Source organism: Alosa pseudoharengus, unplaced genomic scaffold (genome assembly GCF_046254945.1).
Source record: "Alosa pseudoharengus isolate Yale_2024_CS ecotype anadromous, Long Island Sound unplaced genomic scaffold, YU_APseudo_1.1 YU_APseudo_1.1_scf_13, whole genome shotgun sequence".
Taxonomy (NCBI): Eukaryota; Metazoa; Chordata; class Actinopteri; order Clupeiformes; family Clupeidae; genus Alosa; species Alosa pseudoharengus.
In genome coordinates, this window is record NW_027468598.1 from 25,040,549 (window position 1) to 25,061,887 (window position 21,339).

Below are 21,339 nucleotides of genomic sequence, written 5' to 3' on the forward strand. Positions count from 1 at the left end.
AAGAATAGGCCTACACTCCACAACATAGTTTTACAGGTACACTGTGATACGGTTGGTACAATAAAGCAGCAGTGGTGGCTGGGTCAGATTACACCATTTTTTTGGTGTTTTAGGATTGACCTAGTCATGCTATCATAGAAAAATAAATTCGTACATTCATGCAATATACTGTATGTCAATATATTTCTGTCACTAGGCGCAGTAATAGGTTATTTCATTTCATAAAGCATATTTGGCTATTTGAGCTGTTTTAGCAGAGCAAGAGATATAAATTTTAATTAATTATTAATTAATTATCTAGATCCGTTCAGTTCTTGACCAGTGTTGTTTTCAGTAAAAGACAGCTGAAGTTTCCCAAGGGCCTATATGGATGACAGCATTTTCTTTTTATGGAGAGTAGCGCAAATCTTATTTTGAGGTTGTTGTCGCTTTAAGGCGCGGGCGCGACTGGACAGCCTTGAACAGGAAGTGTGAAAACCAAACAAACGTTGAAGAGGGAAGTGGGAGCTGGTACATAGTAGCTGTAGTTGTATAGTTGTAGTAGCCAGTAGTTGAGGTCTAAGCCCTATTATACACCAGTCTTCATATATCCTAAATCCAGTGATATCTTCATATATCCTATCCACAGTGATGCTGACATTACGTCGTATTTAGCTATGTAGAGAAATGGCTAACTAGGAAGCTAGTCATAAGTAGTTTGCGTCGTGATAAGCCAGTTAGCGTTTCTTGATAAACCCTATTTGGCAAGTTACCCTACCAAACAACAGTCCATTTCATTTCATCTGGCTAGGTATGGATGTGATGTATCTCCTATGTTTATTTATTTTTGGTGGTGTTGATGCAATTTGTGTAAGTGTGCTGTGTGGTCACTTCTGATAGTAAAAGCCAGCCTCAGCATCAACAGCATACTAGCTAACGGATGAGCTAACGTACCAAAATACAGAGCAGGCAGGTGTAATTTCCTAATATATTTTGTGTATTAATCTTGCATGTTTAACCTTGAAACTCGGTGTATAGCAAGTAGTCTATTCAGGAATTTAATATGACTGATTCACTGGGTGTCTGCAACTACTGTATCCATGTTGTTGCAGGTGAAAGGGATGGAGCAAGAGGTCCTGTCAGACAGTCTGGAAGCAATGAGCTTGGACGGTAGGAGCGACATGCATACATTCAGGTAACGGAATCTATTCCCACTCTGTGTGTGAATATGTATCTGTTTGTTTGTTGATCTATATGTATGGATGTATGTATTGGTTTATTTATGTATCTATCTATTATTTATTTGGAAAACAGTCTGAGTTCGTTACTCTATAGATGGATTTTGGTTACCATGTGTTATGTACTGCTGTGTCTGCTTTGTTAGATTTGAATAGGTAATTTGGGAGAGAATTGTGCTTAGTTTTTCTTATTGCAAAACCCAAGATTCTCAGCTGCCTGTGCTGTGATGAAGGCATTACAAAACATACAGCACCTTATAAAATGAGTTTACCATGGTAAGGTTTCTCAACTCCAAAAGGGCTAAAAGGCTTCCTTTTGACGTTTTGAGTAGATTACTCAATTTTGCCCAGGGGGAACCATTGAGTCACTCTGACTGAAGGTTTAATGGAGAAAATTAAACCTCATCTAATGTTTGCTACACCAGTGCTTCTCAATGGGAAGTTTAAAGACAAAATCCTCTAGCAAAATCATTTCTTACAATCTATGGCTATATAGCCTATACATTACCGCTATAACACCTGAATTGGACCAAAAGTTGTGAGTCTTCTAGGCCTGCCCTGTCTGTTTACTGTTCCTGTGGCATATGTCGTAAACACCTGTTGCAGACAGTGTTGCTCTATTGTGCTGTTCTTTCAAAATCAAAACCCAGACTTGGTTAAGTTTGAACTGTTCCCTCTGTGTTGTATTTGCATGCAATTTTGTTTTTTTATCATGCTAGAGACCCTTAGACTGTAGTCATGTGAGTTGTATACAGGTTTAGAGCTGCCAGACTGCTCTACACTGGGATTGCTACACATGCTCTAAACTCCCCCACCCCCTGCCCCGAGCCAGATTACTCACAGATTACTCACATAAGCCCTCACTCCATACTTCCATCTACCAAAAATCCAGCCCACCCTCGAAGCCCCTTGCATTTGGATAGACTGAGCTTGGTGCGTTTGCCAGGAAATTTCCCTCACATCATCACTGTGGAAGTGTATTAGCAGCAGCAGTGAGTGAAAAAAACTGGGGCTTTGTGTACAGTTTCGACTTTCGACACATTGAAGTGTGAAGCAGAATTGATTGGATTGTTTTTTTTTCTTCTAATGACTGAGGAATGGATTATATTTCTTGCAGTTTACTGAGGTAAAATCGCTTATACCTTGAGCAAGGCTAGTCCACCTAGACGGCAAGTGAACATACTCAAGTTGGGTCCAGTGCACAGAAGGAGGAACTTGCTCTGAGTTGCGGAGACTGAAGACTGGCTGTGTGTTAACCTTTCTCTCACTGATACACCAGTTAAAAAAAAAAAACCCATCATGGAGGACATTGCCCATTATTTCGAGGCCAAGATGCGAGTGCGTGCAGACAGCTTGGCCAGCACGACCACTCACTCCACAGACGGTCGAATGCAGCTGCGCAATCGTGTTGCCCAGCTCATGACCTGTGTTGACGACCTGGAGTCCAACAGCAAGCTGCAAGCCGAGATGAGGAAGAAGTTAGAGGGGGCTTTGCTCCTCTGTGGAAAGAAGGCATCCAAACCGAAGAAAGACCAGTTCAGGTTGATTCTCGTGCTCTTGTCTGATTCCTCTGTCTTTCTGTACAAGCGTGTCTGTGTTTACTGAGGTTTGGTTCACTCTGCAGAATTTAGGCATGGGTGTTCAAGTAATTGTCTTTAGTACGACTGCTGTGAGCACTCATCAATGTCTTTGTATAACAGTAGTATTTCCATTTTTGTGAGTGGGTGCCATTTGTTTCTCACGTTCTGGAAGAGTTCTTTTCCCTACCCTTGGACAGATTATAATCTGGCTATCTGAAACCGGATCAGACCAAATGGATTGAATTGTTTCAGATCGTAATCTATGTTTCACTTATTCCCTGACCTCATTACTCTAAATGGAGCTTTTTGTTACACTAGAGAGCTATTTGAGGACAAAGAAAGCCTTAGCCTGGCTTAGACATACTTTGGATAAGTATTCAACTAAGCATTTCATCAGAAACTGGGGGAGATTGTCAATGTAGCCCATATTTTCTTGGGCTAACAATCAGTGTGACAGGTCTGAGTCGTTTTTGATCTTTGCAATGTGTGTTTGTGTGTGTGTGTCCTTCCATTCTTCAGGTTGCATATGGTCACATGGAATGTGGCGACAGCAGAACCTCCAGATGACGTCAGCTCCCTGCTCAAGCTGCATTCCCCAAAGACTCCAGATCTTTATGTGATCGGGTAGGTCTCAGAACAATGACTCAGTGACGAGATGTACAATTAATTTGGACAAAGACCCTTTTATCAGCATTATATAACATCATCTTAAGACTATAAATGTCTGAAAGATTTAAATGACGTAACTTCAACAAAAACATTTTCCCTGGCAGTCAGATCAAGTCATCTGAACTTGAAAAGATTATCTTCACCTGAAAGGAAGAAACCATTCTCTTTGTTTTCAGACTCCAGGAAGTGAGAGCTGCCCCTCTGAAGTTTGTAACCGACTTGGCCTTTGATGACTCCTGGAGCCATCTCTTCATGAACACGCTGGCTCCACGGGGCTACGTAAAGGTACCGATCCTCTCCTGTGCATTGTTCAGCTGAGGGCTGTTATTTGCTGTTGCCCACAATGTGAAAATACACTGAGACTTGCATTGTATTCGTTGAGTAGGAACACAAGAATGTGGTGCACTCATGTGTAAGGCATTCTGCATCATGGATAATGGTGTTTTAGTCAATCACTGGAGTGTCTGGAGCTGAACACGCCAGAGTGCTTAAATATTTTTTAGCTATTACACATTTGCGTGCCATAAGATTGTCCAAGTGGTCCACTCTAACTATGGAGCCTTTTAAGTAATGTGCTGTAATACGAGGTGTGTATTGATGGAGGATTGGTTCTGCCAAACACCATGGACAATGAGCTTTTGTGGCCTTATTGTTCTGATAGGTTCTACCCTGTCTGTTCCAGGTGTCCTCCATTAGAATGCAAGGGCTCCTCTTGATCTTCTTCACCCGCCTGGAACACGTCCCTTTCATCCGAAACATCCAGGTCTCCTACACCCGCACGGGCATGTTTGGCTACTGGGTAAGGCCAGATTTCATCACTGTCCATATTGCATTTGATTGTGTTTGAAAACCACAAACACACTCCATCGGTAGCTGCACTTACAGTTTGCGCATTTCCGTATAAATATTAATACTATACGGAAACAATTATATACATTATATTATACATAGTATCAGAGATGGAAAGGTTCCAGCTTCAGAAAGTAAAAGTCCTACCACATATCTGTGCCAACCATTCACTTAAACCAGCTGATTCTAATTAGCACAACTTCTGCCAGGTAGAGCAGCTAACTTGTGAGATCACCTGAAGTGCACAGGTAGATCCAATACATGGTTGGACCTTTACTTTATGAAGCTGGACTTTTCCACCTCTGCATAGTATAAATAATAATATACATTATTATGACCGCCGCTAGCGAAGCTAGCGAAGCGGTCATATAGGGATTGTCAAAGTTTTTTTTTTTTTTTTTTTTTTTTTTTTTCCCGTCATCTACTTCCTGAATTTTTGGTCAACGATACCCGGGACACCGAACCACCGGGGCACATGAAATTTGGTGGGTATGTAGCCCCACTAGACTTTTACGGAAAAATTTCGTTTCGTCCCCGGGGTCCACTCCCCCCCCGTGCTGGGCCCCCCGAACCGCAAAAAAAGCAGTTTTTCCTAAATAACTACCTGAACCGTGGCACCGAGGATGAAGAATCTTTTATGGTATGTTGGTCTCAAGGGCCCACATCAATCTGGCCCATAATCACTCATTTGTGATTTGCACCCCCCCGGTAAAAAATGAAAATGCAATATTATTCTGCTTTAATCGTCCCTATCTTCAGTTAAGATGTTCAGAACTGCACCAAATTTTATGTGTATGATTGACCTGGCATTCTCTGGGGGTATGCCAAGTTTCGTAGAATTTCATCCATGGGGGGGTCTTTAAAAAAATAGATTATGTGTACATTTAGTGACTGTACACTCATTGGCCTGTAGATGGCGGTGCACACATATACACATGCACACACACACAGGCACCCACATACTATCGGTATTAGAACGGCTGATACATAATTACAAATTCAGTAGGATTAAAAGAAAGCCAAAATAAATATTCATCATCATCATCATCATGGCTGCATTTCCAGTATTGGCGATAAGTAGTCGTTTGTCCACTAGATGGCGCATCGTTGCAGTGAGACGTAATTTTGTTGGAAGTTAAACGTGGGTTGGAATACAATGGCCGCTTCCTACAAGGACTATAGTTTACCGCAGAGAACGTCTAATAAGGATAGGATGATGTTCACATGAAATGTAATTCCCATTTCTTCTTGAAGCCGAAATAAATCTGAGGATGTTTATCGGACATGCTTGGTTTTTACTGCAGGTACGTTAATCTTATAATATCAATAAGGACCTAGGCAATGTTACCGTTAGCGTTGGTTGAGTGATGGAGGCCAATTTGATTGATTGCATTTGTAGAAAACTATAAATGCGGTTATACCAAGCAAATTGATAACAGCACTGTAATTGTATCTTTCGACTGTCATTTGTTGCACGTGCTACAAAAATCATTCTGTGCAATGGAAGATTTACCAACGTTACACCGATCTGATACAGTTTTGCCTACATGCGTGAGACTGAGACGCCTGTTTATTTTGTTTGAAGTGCGTGCAGGGTCTGAGAGGGGAATCGATGTGCTTTGATTCCAGCTTGGTAGTTGTAGTCTGTGAAATTAAAAAGCACGTGTGTGTGAAGTATCCAAACAATGACACCTTCATTTCATTATGGCTGCTTTAGCAACACACCATAAGCTACTGTTTAGGCTAGTGGGTCCCATTTAGAGGTACCGTGGTAAAGTTGGTTTTATATTGGATGTTGGATATTCGACACATTCGAAAAATCTATTTAGCACTGACTACGAGGGTCGAATTTTTTGTCAAACCAACTTTAATGTGTTTAAACAAGGCCTGCCTATATTACACAAAGCTTCTTTTGTCCAAAAACCCATGTTTTGATTTTATGAATTTTTTAGGCTGATAAAAGATTTCAATCTATTATGCGGCTTCACCTTTTGACTTACCCATACTAAAACACATCTCCTGAACTCGGCTTACTGCCCTTTCTAGTACACAAAGCTTCCTTTTCCCTAAAACCTACTCTTTGATTTTATACAATTTTTAATGTTAAATGTTTCAAATCTATTATGCGGCTTGCCCTTTTGACCTACCCATGTCAAAACACATCTGGTGAACTCGGATTACTGCTCTATATAGTACACAAAGCTTCTTTTTCCCAAAAATCCATTCTTTGATTTTATAAATATTTTTTAATGTAAAAAAAATGCTTTAAATGCTTTAAATCTATTATGCGGCTTGACCTTTTGACCTAACCATGTCAAAACACATCTGTTGCACTCAGCTAACTGCCCTTCATAGTGCACAACGCTTATTTTTTCCAGAAACTCACTCTTTGATTTTATATTATTTTTTTACTATTCAAAAATGCTATAAATCTATTATGTGCCTTTACCTTTTGACCTACCCATGTCAAAACACATCTGCTGCACTCAGGTAACTGCCCTACATAGTACACAAAGCTTATTTTTTTCAAAAACTCTTTCTTTGATTTTATATTATTTTTTTAGTATTCAAAAATGCTATAAATCTATTATGTGCCTTTACCTTTTGACCTACCCATGTCAAAACACATCTGCTGCACTCAGGTAACTGCCCTACATAGTACACAAAGCTTATTTTTTTCAAAAACTCTTTCTTTGATTTTATATTATTTTTTTAGTATTCAAAAATGCTATAAATCTATTATGTGCCTTCACCTTTTGACCTACCCATGTCAAAACACATCTGTTGCACTCGGCTAACTGCCCTACATAGTACACAAAGCTTATTTTTTCCAAAAACTCACTCTTTGATTTTATATTAATTTTTTACTATTCAAAAATGCTCTATTATGCGGCTTCCCCTTTCGACCTACCCATGTCAAAACACATCTGCTGCACTCAGCTAACTGCCCTACATAGTACACAAAGCTTCTTTTTTCCAAAAACTCACTCTTTGATTTTATATTAATTTTTCACTATTCAAAAATGCTATAAATCTATTATGCGAATTGACCTTTTGACCAACCCATGTCAAAACACATCTGCTGCACTCAGTTAACTGCCCTACAAAGTACACAAAGCTTCTTTTTTTCAAAAACTTACTCTTTGATTTTATATAAATTTTTTACTATTCAAAAATGCTATAAATCTATTATATGCCTTCACCTTTTGACCTACCCATGTCAAAACACATCTGTTGCACTCAGCTAACTGGCCTTCATAGTACACAAAGCTTCTTTTTTTCAAAAACTCACTCTTTGATTTTATATACATTTTTTACTATTCAAAAATGCTAGAAATCTATTATGCGAATTGACCTTTTGACCTACCCATGTCAAAACATATCTATTGCACTCAGGTAACTGCCATACATAGTACACAAAGCCTATTTTTTTTCAAAAACTCTTTCTTTGATTTTATATACATTTTTTACTATTGAAAAATGCTATAAATCTATTATGCGACTTCCCCTTTCGACCTACCCATGTCAAAACACATCTGTTGCATTCAGCTAACTGCCCTACATAATACACAAAGCTTCTTTTTTTTTAAAAACTCACTCTTTGATTTTATATTATTTTTTTACTATTCAAAAATGCTATAAATCTATTATGCGCCTTCACCTTTTGACCTACCCATGTCAAAACACATCTGCTACACTCAGCTAACTGCCCTACATAGTACACAAAACTTATTTTTTCCAAAAACTCACTCTTTGATTTTATATTAATATTTTACTATTCAGAAATGCTATAAATCTATTATGCGCCTTCACTTTTTGACCTACCCATGTCAAAACACATCTGCTGCACTCAGCTAACTGCCCTACATAGTACACAAAGCTTATTTCTAGCCCACTCTTTGATTTTATAGATGTTTTATTATCAAAAAATACTATAAATCTATATTATACATTTATTGAAAATATAAAAAAATCCAGTTGATTTACACAGCCAAATGGAACTTTGGATGGAAAACAAAATATAGTTAGGTCCAGTATGTAGGAAATAATGGAAAATAAACTGTAACCATTCCAAAAATTATCACCATATGTTGTCAGAGTAAGGAAACACGATGAATTGAAGTAATGGCTTATTTGACAACATTACTCTAACCCGTTAAACCCCGTAAAACCCATGAAAAAAAATGAGTTACGGGGCGGAATCTCTTGGAATTTTCGTTTATGTTTTGAATGATTAATTCTAAAATAGTGTATTAATAATGGGCTAGCGCGTCCTCCTATTTGGGTTGCCAAATTAGCAAAGGCCAACTGTCAACAGCTGTCAGTTGTAGTCATGAACGCCTAAGAGAGGCAGGCAAATTTCCAAAATTAAAACAAGAAACAAATTAAGTGGACATCGGAGGAGCTTCCTGAGATGGTGACGTCTTCGTCAAACGAAGATTATCAAATCTGACGCAGAGCTGGCCATATTTCTCCACAACAGGTAGCCTAGGCTAAACTTCATCTGCATCGCTAACTTCAGCTAAATATGTTACGTTGGTTAGAGAGGTATGTTTTGTTTTCACTGTTTCCGTAATGTGTAGCTGGGTCATGGTTGGAGAAACGTTAAAGCAGCTGCAGGTCAACTAACGTTAGCTAAGTCTTCATTACATCTGGCAACCCAGAAGAGGCTCGCGTCTGGTAGTCTTGAGAACGTTCACCAGTGTTTTGATTTTGGCCTACAGAACGTTCGGTAACAATCCTACAAATCACACCTTTAACTTAATAAATATAAATGATGTATGTCTACCTACAAAGAGGTAGCTTGTTTTTTTGCATTTTTGAATAGTAAAAAAATAATATAAAATCAAAGAAAGAGTTTTTGAAAAAAATAAGCTTTGTGTACTATGTAGGGCAGTTACCTGAGTGCAGCAGATGTGTTTTGACATGGGTAGGTCAAAAGGTCGATTCGCATAATAGATTTATAGCATTTTTATAAGGTAAAAAATTTATATAAAATCAAAGAGTGAGTTTTTGGAAAAAATAAGCTTTGTGTACTATGAAGGCCAGTTAGCTGAGTGCAACAGATGTGTTTTGACATGGGTAAGTCGAAAGGGGGTCGCATAATAGATTTATAGCATTTTTTATTAGTAAAAAATTTATATAAAATCAAAGAGTACGTTTTTGGACAAAATAAGCTTTGTGTATTATGTATGGCAGTTAGCTGAGTGCAGCAGATGTGTTTTGACATGGGTAGGTCAAAAGGTCGATTTGCATAATAGATTTATAGCATTTTTATAAAGTAAAAAAATAATATAAAATCAAAGAGTGAGTTTTTGGAAAAAATAAGCTTTGTGTACTATGAAGGCCAGTTAGCTGAGTGCAACAGATGTGTTTTGACATGGGTAAGTCGAAAAAGGAAGCCGCATAATAGATTTATAGCATTTTTGAATAGTAAAAAAATAATCTAAAATCAAAGAGTGAGTTTTTGGAAAAAAGAAGCTTTGTGTATTATGTAGGGCAGTTAGCTGAGTGCAACAGATGTGTTTTGACATGGGTAAGTCGAAAGGGGAAGCCGCATAATAGATTTATAGCATTTTTGAATAGTAAAAAATTAATATAAAATCAAAGAGTGCATTTTTGGAAAAAAGAAGCTTTGTGTACTATGTAGGGCAGTTAGCCGAGTGCAGTAGATGTGTTTTGACATGGGTAGGTCAAAAGGTCAAGCCGCATAATAGATTTATAGCATTTTTGAATAGTAAAAAATTAATATAAAATCAAAGAGTGAGTTTCTGGAAAAAAGAAGCATTGTGCACTATGAAGTGCAGTTAGCTGAGTGCAACAGATGTGTTTTGACATGGTTAGGTCAAAAGGTCAAGCCGCATAATAGATTTAAAGCATTTAAAGCATTTTTTTTACATTAAAAAATATTTATAAAATCAAAGAATGGATTTTTGGGAAAAAGAAGCTTTGTGTACTATATAGAGCAGTCATCCGAGTTCACCAGATGTGTTTTGACATGGGTAGGTCAACAGGGCAAGCCGCATAATAGATTTGAAACATTTAACATTAAAAATTGTATAAAATCAAAGAGTAGGTTTTAGGGAAAAAGAAACTTTGTGTACTAGAAAGGGCAGTAAGCCGAGTTCAGGAGATGTGTTTTAGTATGGGTAAGTCAAAAGGTGAAGCCGCATAATAGATTGAAATCTTTTATCAGCCTAAAAAATTCATCAAATCAAAACATGGGTTTTTGGACAAAAGAAGCTTTGTGTAATATAGGCAGGCCTTGTTTAAACACATTAAAGTTGGTTTGACACAAAGTCGACCCTCGTAGTCAGTGCTAAATAGATTTTTCGAATGTGTCGAATATCCAACGTCCAATATAAAACCAACTTTACCACGGTTTTTGAGGTGGCTACTTCATTCGCGCTTTCCTTGACTCATGGAGCTGCGTGAATTTTATTACAACTTTTCGCCATGATATGGCAATTTAAGTCCGCTTGATACTGTAAGGCTTAAGCCATTGGTTTCCAAAGGAGATTTTATTTGTGTCGCCAGCATAGCTTATTGACAATTTATGTTGTAAATAGGCCTACCTTATAAGCCTACCTGTAGCTTAAGGAAGCTAACAGCTTTCTATTAGGATCTAGTTTGTTAGTTACAGTTTTGTCATAACTCCCTGATGCATTTTTGCATTTAGAATAGCCAGAGCGTGAACAATATCGGGTGCCTATGGACTAGGCTCGCTTGGTGAACCCAGCCTGATCTGCCCGCTATTTATTTTTTGATTTCTTAAAAGATTGAGCTTGGTCTGGTGAAAGCCAGACTAGCCATGGACCTCAGTTACACAATGCAAGGGAACATGAATCAGCCTATATTTGCACGAACAATAACGGACAACAGCTCTTCAACTTTGGCCCGTTAAAATGTGTATGAACAGTCTAGCGACGCATTTCATCAAGGCCCATTTGGACATGTCAGTTATTTGCACCACTAGTAAAACAGCATTTCGTTTCAGACTACTGTTACTTAATTTGTGCATTAACAATAACGTTTCAGACTACTGTTACTTAATTTGTGCATTGACAATAAAGTATTACATGAACTAAAGATGACTAAAATCTTATGTAGAAGAAGAAACATTCACAAAAAAATCCATCCATCCAAAAATGACCTTTGTTTTTGATAGCTGTTGAAAACGGCTGAGATGTTTTTGTAAATAAATAAATAAATAAATAAACAAATAAATAAATAAATAACATTATGCTGATACCTTTTGCTTTTCCCAAATACAATGTAGCCTACAGGTGTAAGTGACCTTTCATCAATCCAGTTGCAATGGATGAACTGTGATGAACTGCCCTACTTGTGATTGTTTAGAGATTTTAAAGGTTTTATAACAATGCTACATCTTCTTTGGCTATTCTACAATCTATTCACCTTTTCAGCACCAGTAGGCTACTTTCTGTGCAGCCGCACACACACACTCAGGCATGCCAAACAAGCATACACAAAAGTTTCAAGAGTGGGGGATGGAGTAAAATATGGAGACAAATTGAAGTGTGCTTTATTTTCGCGGAACGGATGTACAGGACTGAGCGGCGGTCATATTTTGTACCGCTATGCGGTACATCTAGTTATTTATATAATAATATATGTTATTATTTATCTAATTATATACATTATTACTAGTGCTGTCCGTTAAACACGTTATTAACGGCGTTAACGCAAACCTATTTTAACGGCGTCAATTTTTTTATCGCGAGATTAACGTTCTTTTTGGTCTAACAAACTTTTTCACATGCTGTTGCAACAACTAGTAACGTTAGAACAACTACAACACCACACTGGATCCAGCTAGACCGGAAACTAAACAATACGCACTGACGAATGGAATGGAACGTTGAATGTGCTGCACGTACACGCCCCCTTTTAGGGGAAAGATCCTAGATGACTGTTTGGATATAATGGAAACCTATGCTGCATCGAAGTGGGGAGCGAAAAGGGCTTATATACTTACTAAATCTTGAAACAAACGTGAATAAAAGGCACAAAATTAGGTTGGTGTAAGAGTTATCTGTGTGTTTATGGGATTAATATGACCATTATGTTCCTATGTGTTGCTCTTGCAGTTTACTAACAGGAGTGTCATGAATGTAGGCACAGTCAAACTGCCCATGGCTGACTATAACTAAGTTCGGCAAGCTTAACTTTACATGTCATAACATCAACTAAACATAAGTCACACATTCATTCTATCACTTGTAATATGAACGTAGCCTATTTCCTACAACTAGGAGATAATTGGCTATGTTATACTAAAGTTCCACAGTTAACTATACATGGTTAAGTTAAGTATACTATACACGTTTTACATGGGATATAGTGTAGCTTTGAATGTTCTGTGAATTAATAACTAGATGTAACGTCAACGTGTGATTACTAGCTGTCTTTCCCATTGGAATCAATGATATAATGTTAACTTTCCGCTAAAATGGGGCGTGATGCAGATTAAATGTATCTTTATGATGATGCCCTGTTAGTAGGCTAGGCTACGTAAAGGCATGCTGCACACACTTGGGTGGGCTTACGAGCCGGCCAAAGAGTAGTAGGCTGACGCATTAATCATGTGCCGCCAAAGATTTTTTCCCCGTCACTTGTTCTGTTATCTGTGGCTTTGATGCACCGTTTCTTGTCCTCAAACTGCCAGACACTTCCTAGTAGCAAATATTCTAAGAACTTTACTTCCTCCTAGTCCTCCTCCTGTAGTCGTGGAGATAATAAACACCAACTCAGTTCTGAACTCCCACGGTCGACTGAATGGTGTTTTAAATTGCTGTGGACACCAATGCCGACATGAGTGTGATGCACTCTGCTTTCGACATTCATTTACATTAGATTCCAATCTTTTCAACTGAACTCAAAGATAATGAATATAGTATGAATAAGTTATAGTATTTATACTTATAGTATTTTCTGTTTGTTATGGCCTTTATAATGTGTGTACATTTTGTGCATGCACTTCTGCGGTAGCATTTATTTCAGTTTATATCAGCTATATTTCTGAAGAATAGGCCTATATTGTGTTGCCTCAAGGCCTGCTGCATTTGAAATAATCAAATAGACCTACGTCTAAAGTTAAGTTAATAAAGTAGGCTAACTTGCTTTGCTTTCATTTGAATCCCAATCAAGATACACAATAATTGCTTTATATTGTCAATATGGACTCCTGGAAAGTATGCAAAATAATAGAATTTAAATCATGTGATAAAATATGTGATTAATCGTGATTAACTATAGGAATTCAGCGATTAATCGCGATAATCGTTTGACCGCACTAATTATTACTTATGATTATTTGTTGTTGTCTTGTTTTTCTCACGCTCACATGTTTGCCTCAGGGGAACAAGGGAGGTGTCTCCATGCGTCTGTCGTTCTACGGCCACATGCTGTGCTTCCTGAACTGCCACTTGGCCGCCCACATGAACTACGCCTCGCAGCGGGTGGACGAGTTTGAGTACATCCTGGATAATCAGACCTTTAACTCAAAGGACACTCCGAATATCCTCGACCACAAGTCAGTACACACATACAAGCTAAAGTATTTGCAGCTATCCCTGTAGGGGATCTGTCAATCTGCAGGAGCTGTGCTGCTTATACCAAAACCTAAGAACCAGCTATTCCAGTTCCTCTCAGATGTTTGCATACAAGAGACCTGGCCATGTTTTAGCTATAACATCAGCGATGCCTGAATGTGTGTGAGCTGTACGCATCCCTGAATTGCAGTGGCGGCCTCATTTAACTGTGTGTAGGCGTTTAATCACATTCTGTTACATAACCGACTTTCCTCTTTTCAGAGTGGTCTTTTGGTTCGGGGATTTGAATTTCCGAATCGCTGACCATGGAATGCATTTTCTACGCTCCTGCATCACCAGCCAGCGCTTCAACCTCCTATGGTCCAAGGATCAGGTTTGCTGCATTTGAATTTAAAACAAAACACAACAAAACAAAAAAAACCAAATCCCTTTCCCTGCCAGTTTTGGACTGTGTTCATTGCTGTTTGTGTTGATGTTGTTCAACTTGTGCATGTGCCTGTTTGCGATTTCATCAGCTTACGATGATGAAACAGCAAGCAGCTAGCCTTCAGGAGTTCGAAGAGGGACCACTCGACTTTCAGCCGACTTATAAATTTGACCTGCACTCTGATAACTATGACTCCAGGTAGTTATCAAGTTCACCCGTGCCAACACACACACACACTCACACTCACACTCACACACACACACACTCACACTCACACACACACACACACACACACACACACACTGAAGCACAGTAAGTTGTTTGTCCCTGTGTGCTGTAAGGGGGAAAGAACAAGCTGTTCCGTTACGTATACAATGCATGTCATTGCCTTATAGTCTGATTCTGGTGTTCCCTCTTACAGCCGTGTGTCCCATAGTAAGCATTACCTGTCCTCTGCTTGACGTTTTACAGACTACAGAGAACATTGTTGGGTTTTAAGTAAGAGTTCAAACCATCTGTCCCTTTTATATGCATCTCCCTCTCCCCTACACCCCCTCTTCCATCAAGCCCCTAGAAGCTCTGAGGGAAAGATACTATTTGGTCAAGCTGTCTAGCGGATTGTAATGTTTGAGGTTCTGATTTGTGCCTGTCTGCTGCAGATGCTATTTTATTTTGCTGCATGTGCCTTTGCAGATTATCAGACATTTTTGGTTTGATAGACATTTATAGCCCTGGAGTGTTTTTCTTTGAAAAATATTTGATAATCACTCAAATGGTATGGTATGTGAAACATTGCAATCTGCAAAAGACTGCTATTTAGACCAGCTAAATCACTCACCGTAGAGCTGGATTTACCAAATCCCACAGTTGGTGCAAAAAGTCTCAGCAAGAGACATTTCAACATCAAACCTAAGATTGGCTCAAATGACTCAGTGTGACCAATCATAAGGCTTGGTATAGATAAGGGACTTTTTTGCACATGCCTTGGGCTTTAGTAAATCACATCCTAGTATTTGGACTTTGAAGCACCATTTAAAACAGTGCTCACTGACAATAGCTTAGCTGTCACTCCATCCAAATTAATCCTTAAAGGAGTACCGTCATACCGGTATGACGGGAATGTTGGGAAATGAACGTTCTAAAGAATATCTGGGTTCATTGAATTCAACCAGAGCCATATCTATAAGGCTCTGAATTCAACTTAGAATTTTAGAACCTTCAATTGTTGCGGAACGGAATCTTATGTTAGAATGTTCAAAAACCTACACCTTTATGGGATAATAAGCTTCATAGAAGCTTGTGCATGTCCCTACTGAGTAGCTGTTCCCATTCCTTTGGGGTTTTAACCAACCTGCACTTCATATTAATGTATCCAATTAAATGTCATCGAGTGTTTCTAAAAGTTTGTGCCATAAGTTTGTACTAAACAGGTGAAGAGTATTGTTTGCTGCCCAACTAATCCTTCTTTTACCCATCTCTCCCACACACACCTAAGCCTCACTTCTCACTTCCAGAATTACTCTCCTGTGTGTGTGTGTGTGTATTGTGTGTAGGTAGGGATTAGAATTAGTGATACACCACCTGCTGTTATGCCTCTGGGTGTGTGTGTAGATATATTTAATTTAATATGCCTGTCCGTGTCTGACCATTGTGTATGTCTCTTGGCTCCTGCCTCGGCTCGCTGTCTCCTATGACATGAGAAGCCTCTTACGGGTCCTCTCCTCTTGTCCCTGTGTGCTTGCTTAGTGGCAAGAAGAGAAAGCCAGCGTGGACTGACCGGATCCTGTGGAGGGTGAAGGCCAAGGCTTCGCCCGCCACCGAGGACGAGGGGAAAGACAGCGAGGCGGGAAGCTCCGAGAAGGCCCAGCAGCAGGCATCGGTAGCAGGGGAAGAGGACGAGGAGCTTTCCCTGAAGGTGAAACAGGACCTCTACACGTCCAATATGGAGTATGGTGTCAGCGATCACAAGCCTGTCATTGGTACCTTCCATCTAGAGGTGAGACATTTATATTCTCTGATTCTTGAAATTGATTCATTGATTCATTAGTCCAGATTTCCTCCACATTAAGCAGCAATAAATACATAGTTTAGACATTTGTAAGCATGCTGAGGTTTGCCCACCATGTGTCTATTAATATCTCTCTTTCAACTCCTTTGACTCTGTCCCAGTTGAAGAAGATGTACAACACCCCACTGGTCCAAGTGAGTGCGGAGGGAGATTGGAGCGCGGACTTTGATGCCATGGCGACCTACACCATCCTCCAGCCATTCCCCTCAAGTGCCTGGGACTGGATTGGACTTTATAAGGTTTCCCCCACCTCCACCTCTCCTCACACACCTCTCTGTCTGGCCTGGGTTAAAGATGGAATGCCTCCTTGAACCAGACTGGCCCAGTACTGGACATTTACAGTATATGCGTATTACTTGCTCATCAAATTGAGTTGGTTGTGAAATCATTATGCTATACCGTAATTTCCCAACTATTAGCCACAGCTTATACATTGATTTTGTAAAATTTCTTCAGCTATGAGGTTAATACACAGGGGCAGTTAATATGGTATTGATATGGTTTTGTTTCTTTTAACTTGTATAAAACACTGTCCTGCGGCTTATACACAATGCGGCTAATACACAGGAAATTACTGTAAAGGGAGCCAAGGCAATGTTTTAGCACATGGATTTTTGTGATGTGCTATGAGGACCTGCACAGTTTATGCCTTTGTTCTTCTAGTAAGTTGAATAAACTGTGTTGCACAATAGAAGTTGCAAGTTCTTGATTTTAAACATTTTCAGTTCATAGTGAGTTACTATGCATGTTTACAGTAATTTGCTATGTATTAGGCATATTGTGCATAAACTGCAGGACAGTGTTTTAATGCAAATAATAAAAAAAAAGACATATTAACTGCCCCTGTGTACTAACCTCATAGCTGAAGAAATTTTGCAAAATCAGTATATAAACCTCAGCTAAACTACAGTACCTTGTATTTTAAGAATAATTACAGTCTTTGTTTATATACCTTCTGAGGTTGGTTTCAAGAGCACAATGGACTACATTACCTACACATGGGTGAAGGATGACCAGGTCTCTCTTAATGATGAACTTGTACAGGTATTGTGAAATTATGAAGTGGAACTTTAACATGATTATGTTGTGTTTTTTGTAAGTTGTCTAAAACCGAATGTGGTCTGTGCATGTAATGATAACAGGTGTATGTGAGCAAAGATGAAATTCCTGTCCTTGGCGGTGAATGTATTCTCTGCTACTTCAGTAGCAACTTGCAGTGCATTGTGGGGATCAGCGAACCATTTAAGGTCAGTCCACTTATACATTGTCTTAATATACATTGTTATTCTATATACAAAATAGAATGTTTGGGAATGCTTAGTGGATGCAAGTGAAGTTGCGCTTAGATGCAAATGTGTGAGTAATGTACAGTACATGAGTAATGTGCAGTACAACCCTGTTTCCAAAAAAGCTGGGACACTGTGTAAATGAAAACAGTGATTATGTGAAAAAGGAAGGGGGGGGGGTTATTTTCTGCAAATCACTTAAACCCATATTTAGTTGCAAAAGGAGGATAGACAACATATGAAACTGACTAATTATACTATGTTATGAACTTTTTTGGTTATTTTGATGCAAGCAATGCATCTCAAAAACATTGGGACAGGGCAACAAAAGGCTTGAGAAGTTGTGTAATGCTAAAGAGTAGTCTGTACAATATTGGATAGCCGTGATATTTGGAGCCTCAGATGGCCCTACATTAAAAACAAACCTGATTCTGTTATGAGGTCTTATCAAGACGAAGAGGAAAACTGTTCTGTGGTTAGAGCAATCAAAATTCTTATGAAGAGGTGTTCTCAAGATGAAGAGGAAACCAACTTTGAAACTCCCTAAGAAAGAAGACCAGGGGGATTGTTATAATTTAAGGAGATCACACTGCTCTCACTCACTAGCAAAGTGTTCAGTCGTCTTATTCTCAACAGAATCTGCACTGTTACTGAAGAAGTATTCCGGAAAGAACAGGCTGGCTCTCGGAAAGGACGATCATGTAGTGATCACATCTCATTCTGCATGCTCAGGCAGATTCTGGAGCAAAGTTGCAGAGTGGATTTGTCAACATCATCAAAATGCTGTACACAGACTTATCAGCCCAAGTCATCTGTGAAAATCAAGTCAGTAGTCATTTCCAGATCAACACAGGGGTCAAAAAAGGATGCATCATCATGTTTGTTCCTACTTGTCATTGGTTATATCATGAAAGAATGTGGTAGGCCAAGGAAGGAGAGGACTCACATGGTCATGTTCTAGAAGATCTTGACTTCGCAGAAGATATTGATCTGTCAAGATGGATGATTTGGCAAGAAGAGCTGCTCGACTTAGCTTGAAAATCAGTGCAAAGAAGACAAAACATCTGAGAATGAACGTCAGGACAGCACATAGAATCAATCACTCTCAATGGGGAAGAGATCAAGGAGGTGGGCAAATGTATGTATCAGGGCTCCAAAATGTCATCAGATGGACCAAAAGACAGAGATACTGGAAAGAATCGCCCAGGCCAACCAGACATTTGTTTCCCCATACATAGCACCTATATTTAGAATCCTATATTTAAGAATCGTGTCCTTTTTTCTATCCTACTACCGGTATATGGAGTAGACTTCAGAATCAGTGAAAAACTAGAAGTCTAGAAGCCAAAACCGTTGTCTCCACAGAATTCTCAACATATGATTGGACACCATCTCCAATGATCTACTCGATTGCAGGACATCTATACAACCCATCACTGTAGAAATTAAAGAGACGATGGAAATGGATCTGACAAGAAAATGGTACAAATACCAATACTGCACTCCGCTGTACTCTAGAGGGAAAACGCAGGTGAGTATGCCCTAGAGAAACCTGGTGCCAGACTGTTAACAATGGTACGTAAGCTGCGGAAGGCTTCAGACGATGCACTGTAGCTGAAGAACGGCATGAAGTCAATGAGGAGACCCAAGGTCTATCTAGGACCAAGGAGCAGGACCGGAGCACACAAAGCTTTTAGTGAATTTTATTAGTGCAAAACAACTAACGTTTCGACGCCCATGCGTCTTCTTCAGAGAATCTTGACCCCCTGCTACTGAACTGCATGAAGTGTTGTTAGCCTTATGTGCAGAAATGCATGAAGAGGATTAAGTAAGTTGCTGGCATCAAATTCAAAATTAACATATATTTTCCAAACAACAAAAATAAATCAAAATCAACCGTATCAACAATGTGTATGTTGTCTTTACACCATTCTTAATTAAATATAGTTTACATGTTTTGCAAATTATAGTGTTTTGTTTTTCTTTACATTTTACACAGCATCCCAACCTTTTTGGAAACAAGGATATATATATGTCGCTTGAGAGAACATGACCAATATCTTCATTACAGGTGCAGGAGTCTAGAGTTGCTATAGAAGAAGGTTTGGTGCCTGAGAATGTCAATGGATTGGACCAAGCAGTATTAAGTTGAACAAGACGAACACAGAATCCACGTCATCACTGTGGTGTGTCCATAGGCTGAGCAAAACCAGCACTGGACCTTGGAAACCCAGGAATTATTGGACACAAGTGAATTTTAAAGAAAATCAGTTTATTAGCCTTTAATCAATCATGCTAATGTGATGCATTCGGTTACAGTTACAAGAAATAATTTGAGACGGCACGTACAGTTTGCCTTAACATTCTTGGCTCTTAAAAAAGTTTGATGGAAAAATATGCATAGGGTTCTATAGTTGCCTGTAGTGACTGTACTCCAGTGAGGAAGTTAAACAGCCATTTTTGAGATTGTCAGTTTTTAATTTAATATAATGGAAGTACTGTAGAACTGATATTTTATATGCTCAGATAATGTATCTTTCTTGATCTGTTAAGCGCACTTTTGTAGTCCTTTTGTCATTCATTTCAATTTCTTGTTTCAGCAGGTCAATTTTACAGTTTACCTGTGCTATAGGAAAGATATATGTATGTGTATATATACAGATATATTTTAGTCATATTGCTTATGGCAAAGGATGGTTGTTTTCGAAAATATTTATGAATGATACACATGTATATTTATTTGCTAACGGTCTGAGTTAACCAAGTGTCTGGAACACATCAACTGTAAAATTAATGAGCTCAAAAGGTGCAGTAAGTAGTGTTGTTGTCAGACCACACACTGTTGTTGTCAAAACAGTGCTTTAATTCTTAAGGCAAGTATTATATATATATATGGTTTTAAAAAGAACAAAACATTTTCTGTGCCTCAGCTGTGTCATTCAGGTCCCATTCATGCTGCTGAAAAATAAATCTATTAAAAATGCATTTGATGTACAATACAACAGACATCCGATTGAAACGTAATGTTTTGGCAATAAATCCTACTTAGTACACTTTAAAAAACAAATTTATGTGCCTGGTGCTTGTAAATGAATCCGGTTTCTCAAAGATACACAAATGTGGGACATGATGTTAGTGCTGTATTATTCATATCATTGCCATAATATTTTCAGTAATGTTCAAAACAGAAGATTAAAGCTCTTATTTCTGTCATGTAGGCTAAGTTACACAGACCTTAATAAAAATGTTACATGTTTTGCTTTATTATCTGCATATTCACAGCAACAATTGCCCTTAATTCTGTTCAAAAATAAATAATTTTAAATAATTATTTTTTTGTTTATTTCTTGTAAGAAAGAATGACATATTTGTTGACATGTATGGGTATTCCCAGGCTAATGTTAAGTGACTCCAGTGAATCCAAATCAACCAGTTTGCCTATGAATTCATGTCTTACGTCGGCCTAGGCACTGACTGATCTCAAAAGAACGCCCCATCTTCTCTGCGCTAGGAAGCGTTACCGTGACAACCGTTTGTTTATCTGCCCTAGAACTCTACAGCCAAGTGCTGCAAGTAACATTGTAGACACAACAAAACACTTCGCTGTTGTTACAGCACTGCAAATCCAATCAGTGTGGTCAGGTAGGTTATTTTATTGTGTATGTTGG

The 21,339-nt window shown here is 38.7% G+C and overlaps 1 protein-coding gene across 2 annotated transcripts; it reads left to right on the forward strand.

Moving 5' to 3' along the window:
• The first annotated feature begins 476 nt into the window (after nt 1-476).
• On the forward strand, nt 477-21,000 carry inpp5ka (inositol polyphosphate-5-phosphatase Ka). Of its 2 annotated transcripts, XM_076282646.1 has the most exons (14): nt 477-790; nt 880-948; nt 1,092-1,174; nt 3,317-3,421; nt 3,643-3,751; nt 4,149-4,265; nt 13,696-13,871; nt 14,152-14,263; nt 14,406-14,515; nt 16,064-16,313; nt 16,487-16,624; nt 17,346-17,429; nt 17,528-17,632; nt 19,743-21,000. In XM_076282646.1, the coding sequence occupies exons 3-14, from the start codon at nt 1,101-1,103 to the stop codon at nt 19,821-19,823; spliced, it is 1,461 nt and encodes a 486-aa protein (XP_076138761.1). In that variant the 5' UTR covers nt 477-790; nt 880-948; nt 1,092-1,100; the 3' UTR covers nt 19,824-21,000. The 2 variants fall into 2 exon arrangements, with proteins under 2 accessions (XP_076138761.1, XP_076138760.1); XM_076282645.1 differs by lacking the exon at nt 880-948.
• The last annotated feature ends 339 nt before the right edge of the window (nt 21,001-21,339 follow it).

What these genes read in the sequence shown, in the direction of transcription:
- inpp5ka (XM_076282646.1), top strand. Translation starts at nt 1,101, where the DNA reads ATGGAGCAAGAGGTCCTGTCAGACAGTCTGGAAGCAATGAGCTTGGAC. An exon ending in AGCGACATGCATACATTCAG is followed by an intron (nt 1,175 to 3,316) that starts GTAACGGAATCT and finishes TCCATTCTTCAG; the next exon opens with GTTGCATATGGTCACATGGA. An exon ending in TTAATGATGAACTTGTACAG is followed by an intron (nt 17,430 to 17,527) that starts GTATTGTGAAAT and finishes TAATGATAACAG; the next exon opens with GTGTATGTGAGCAAAGATGA.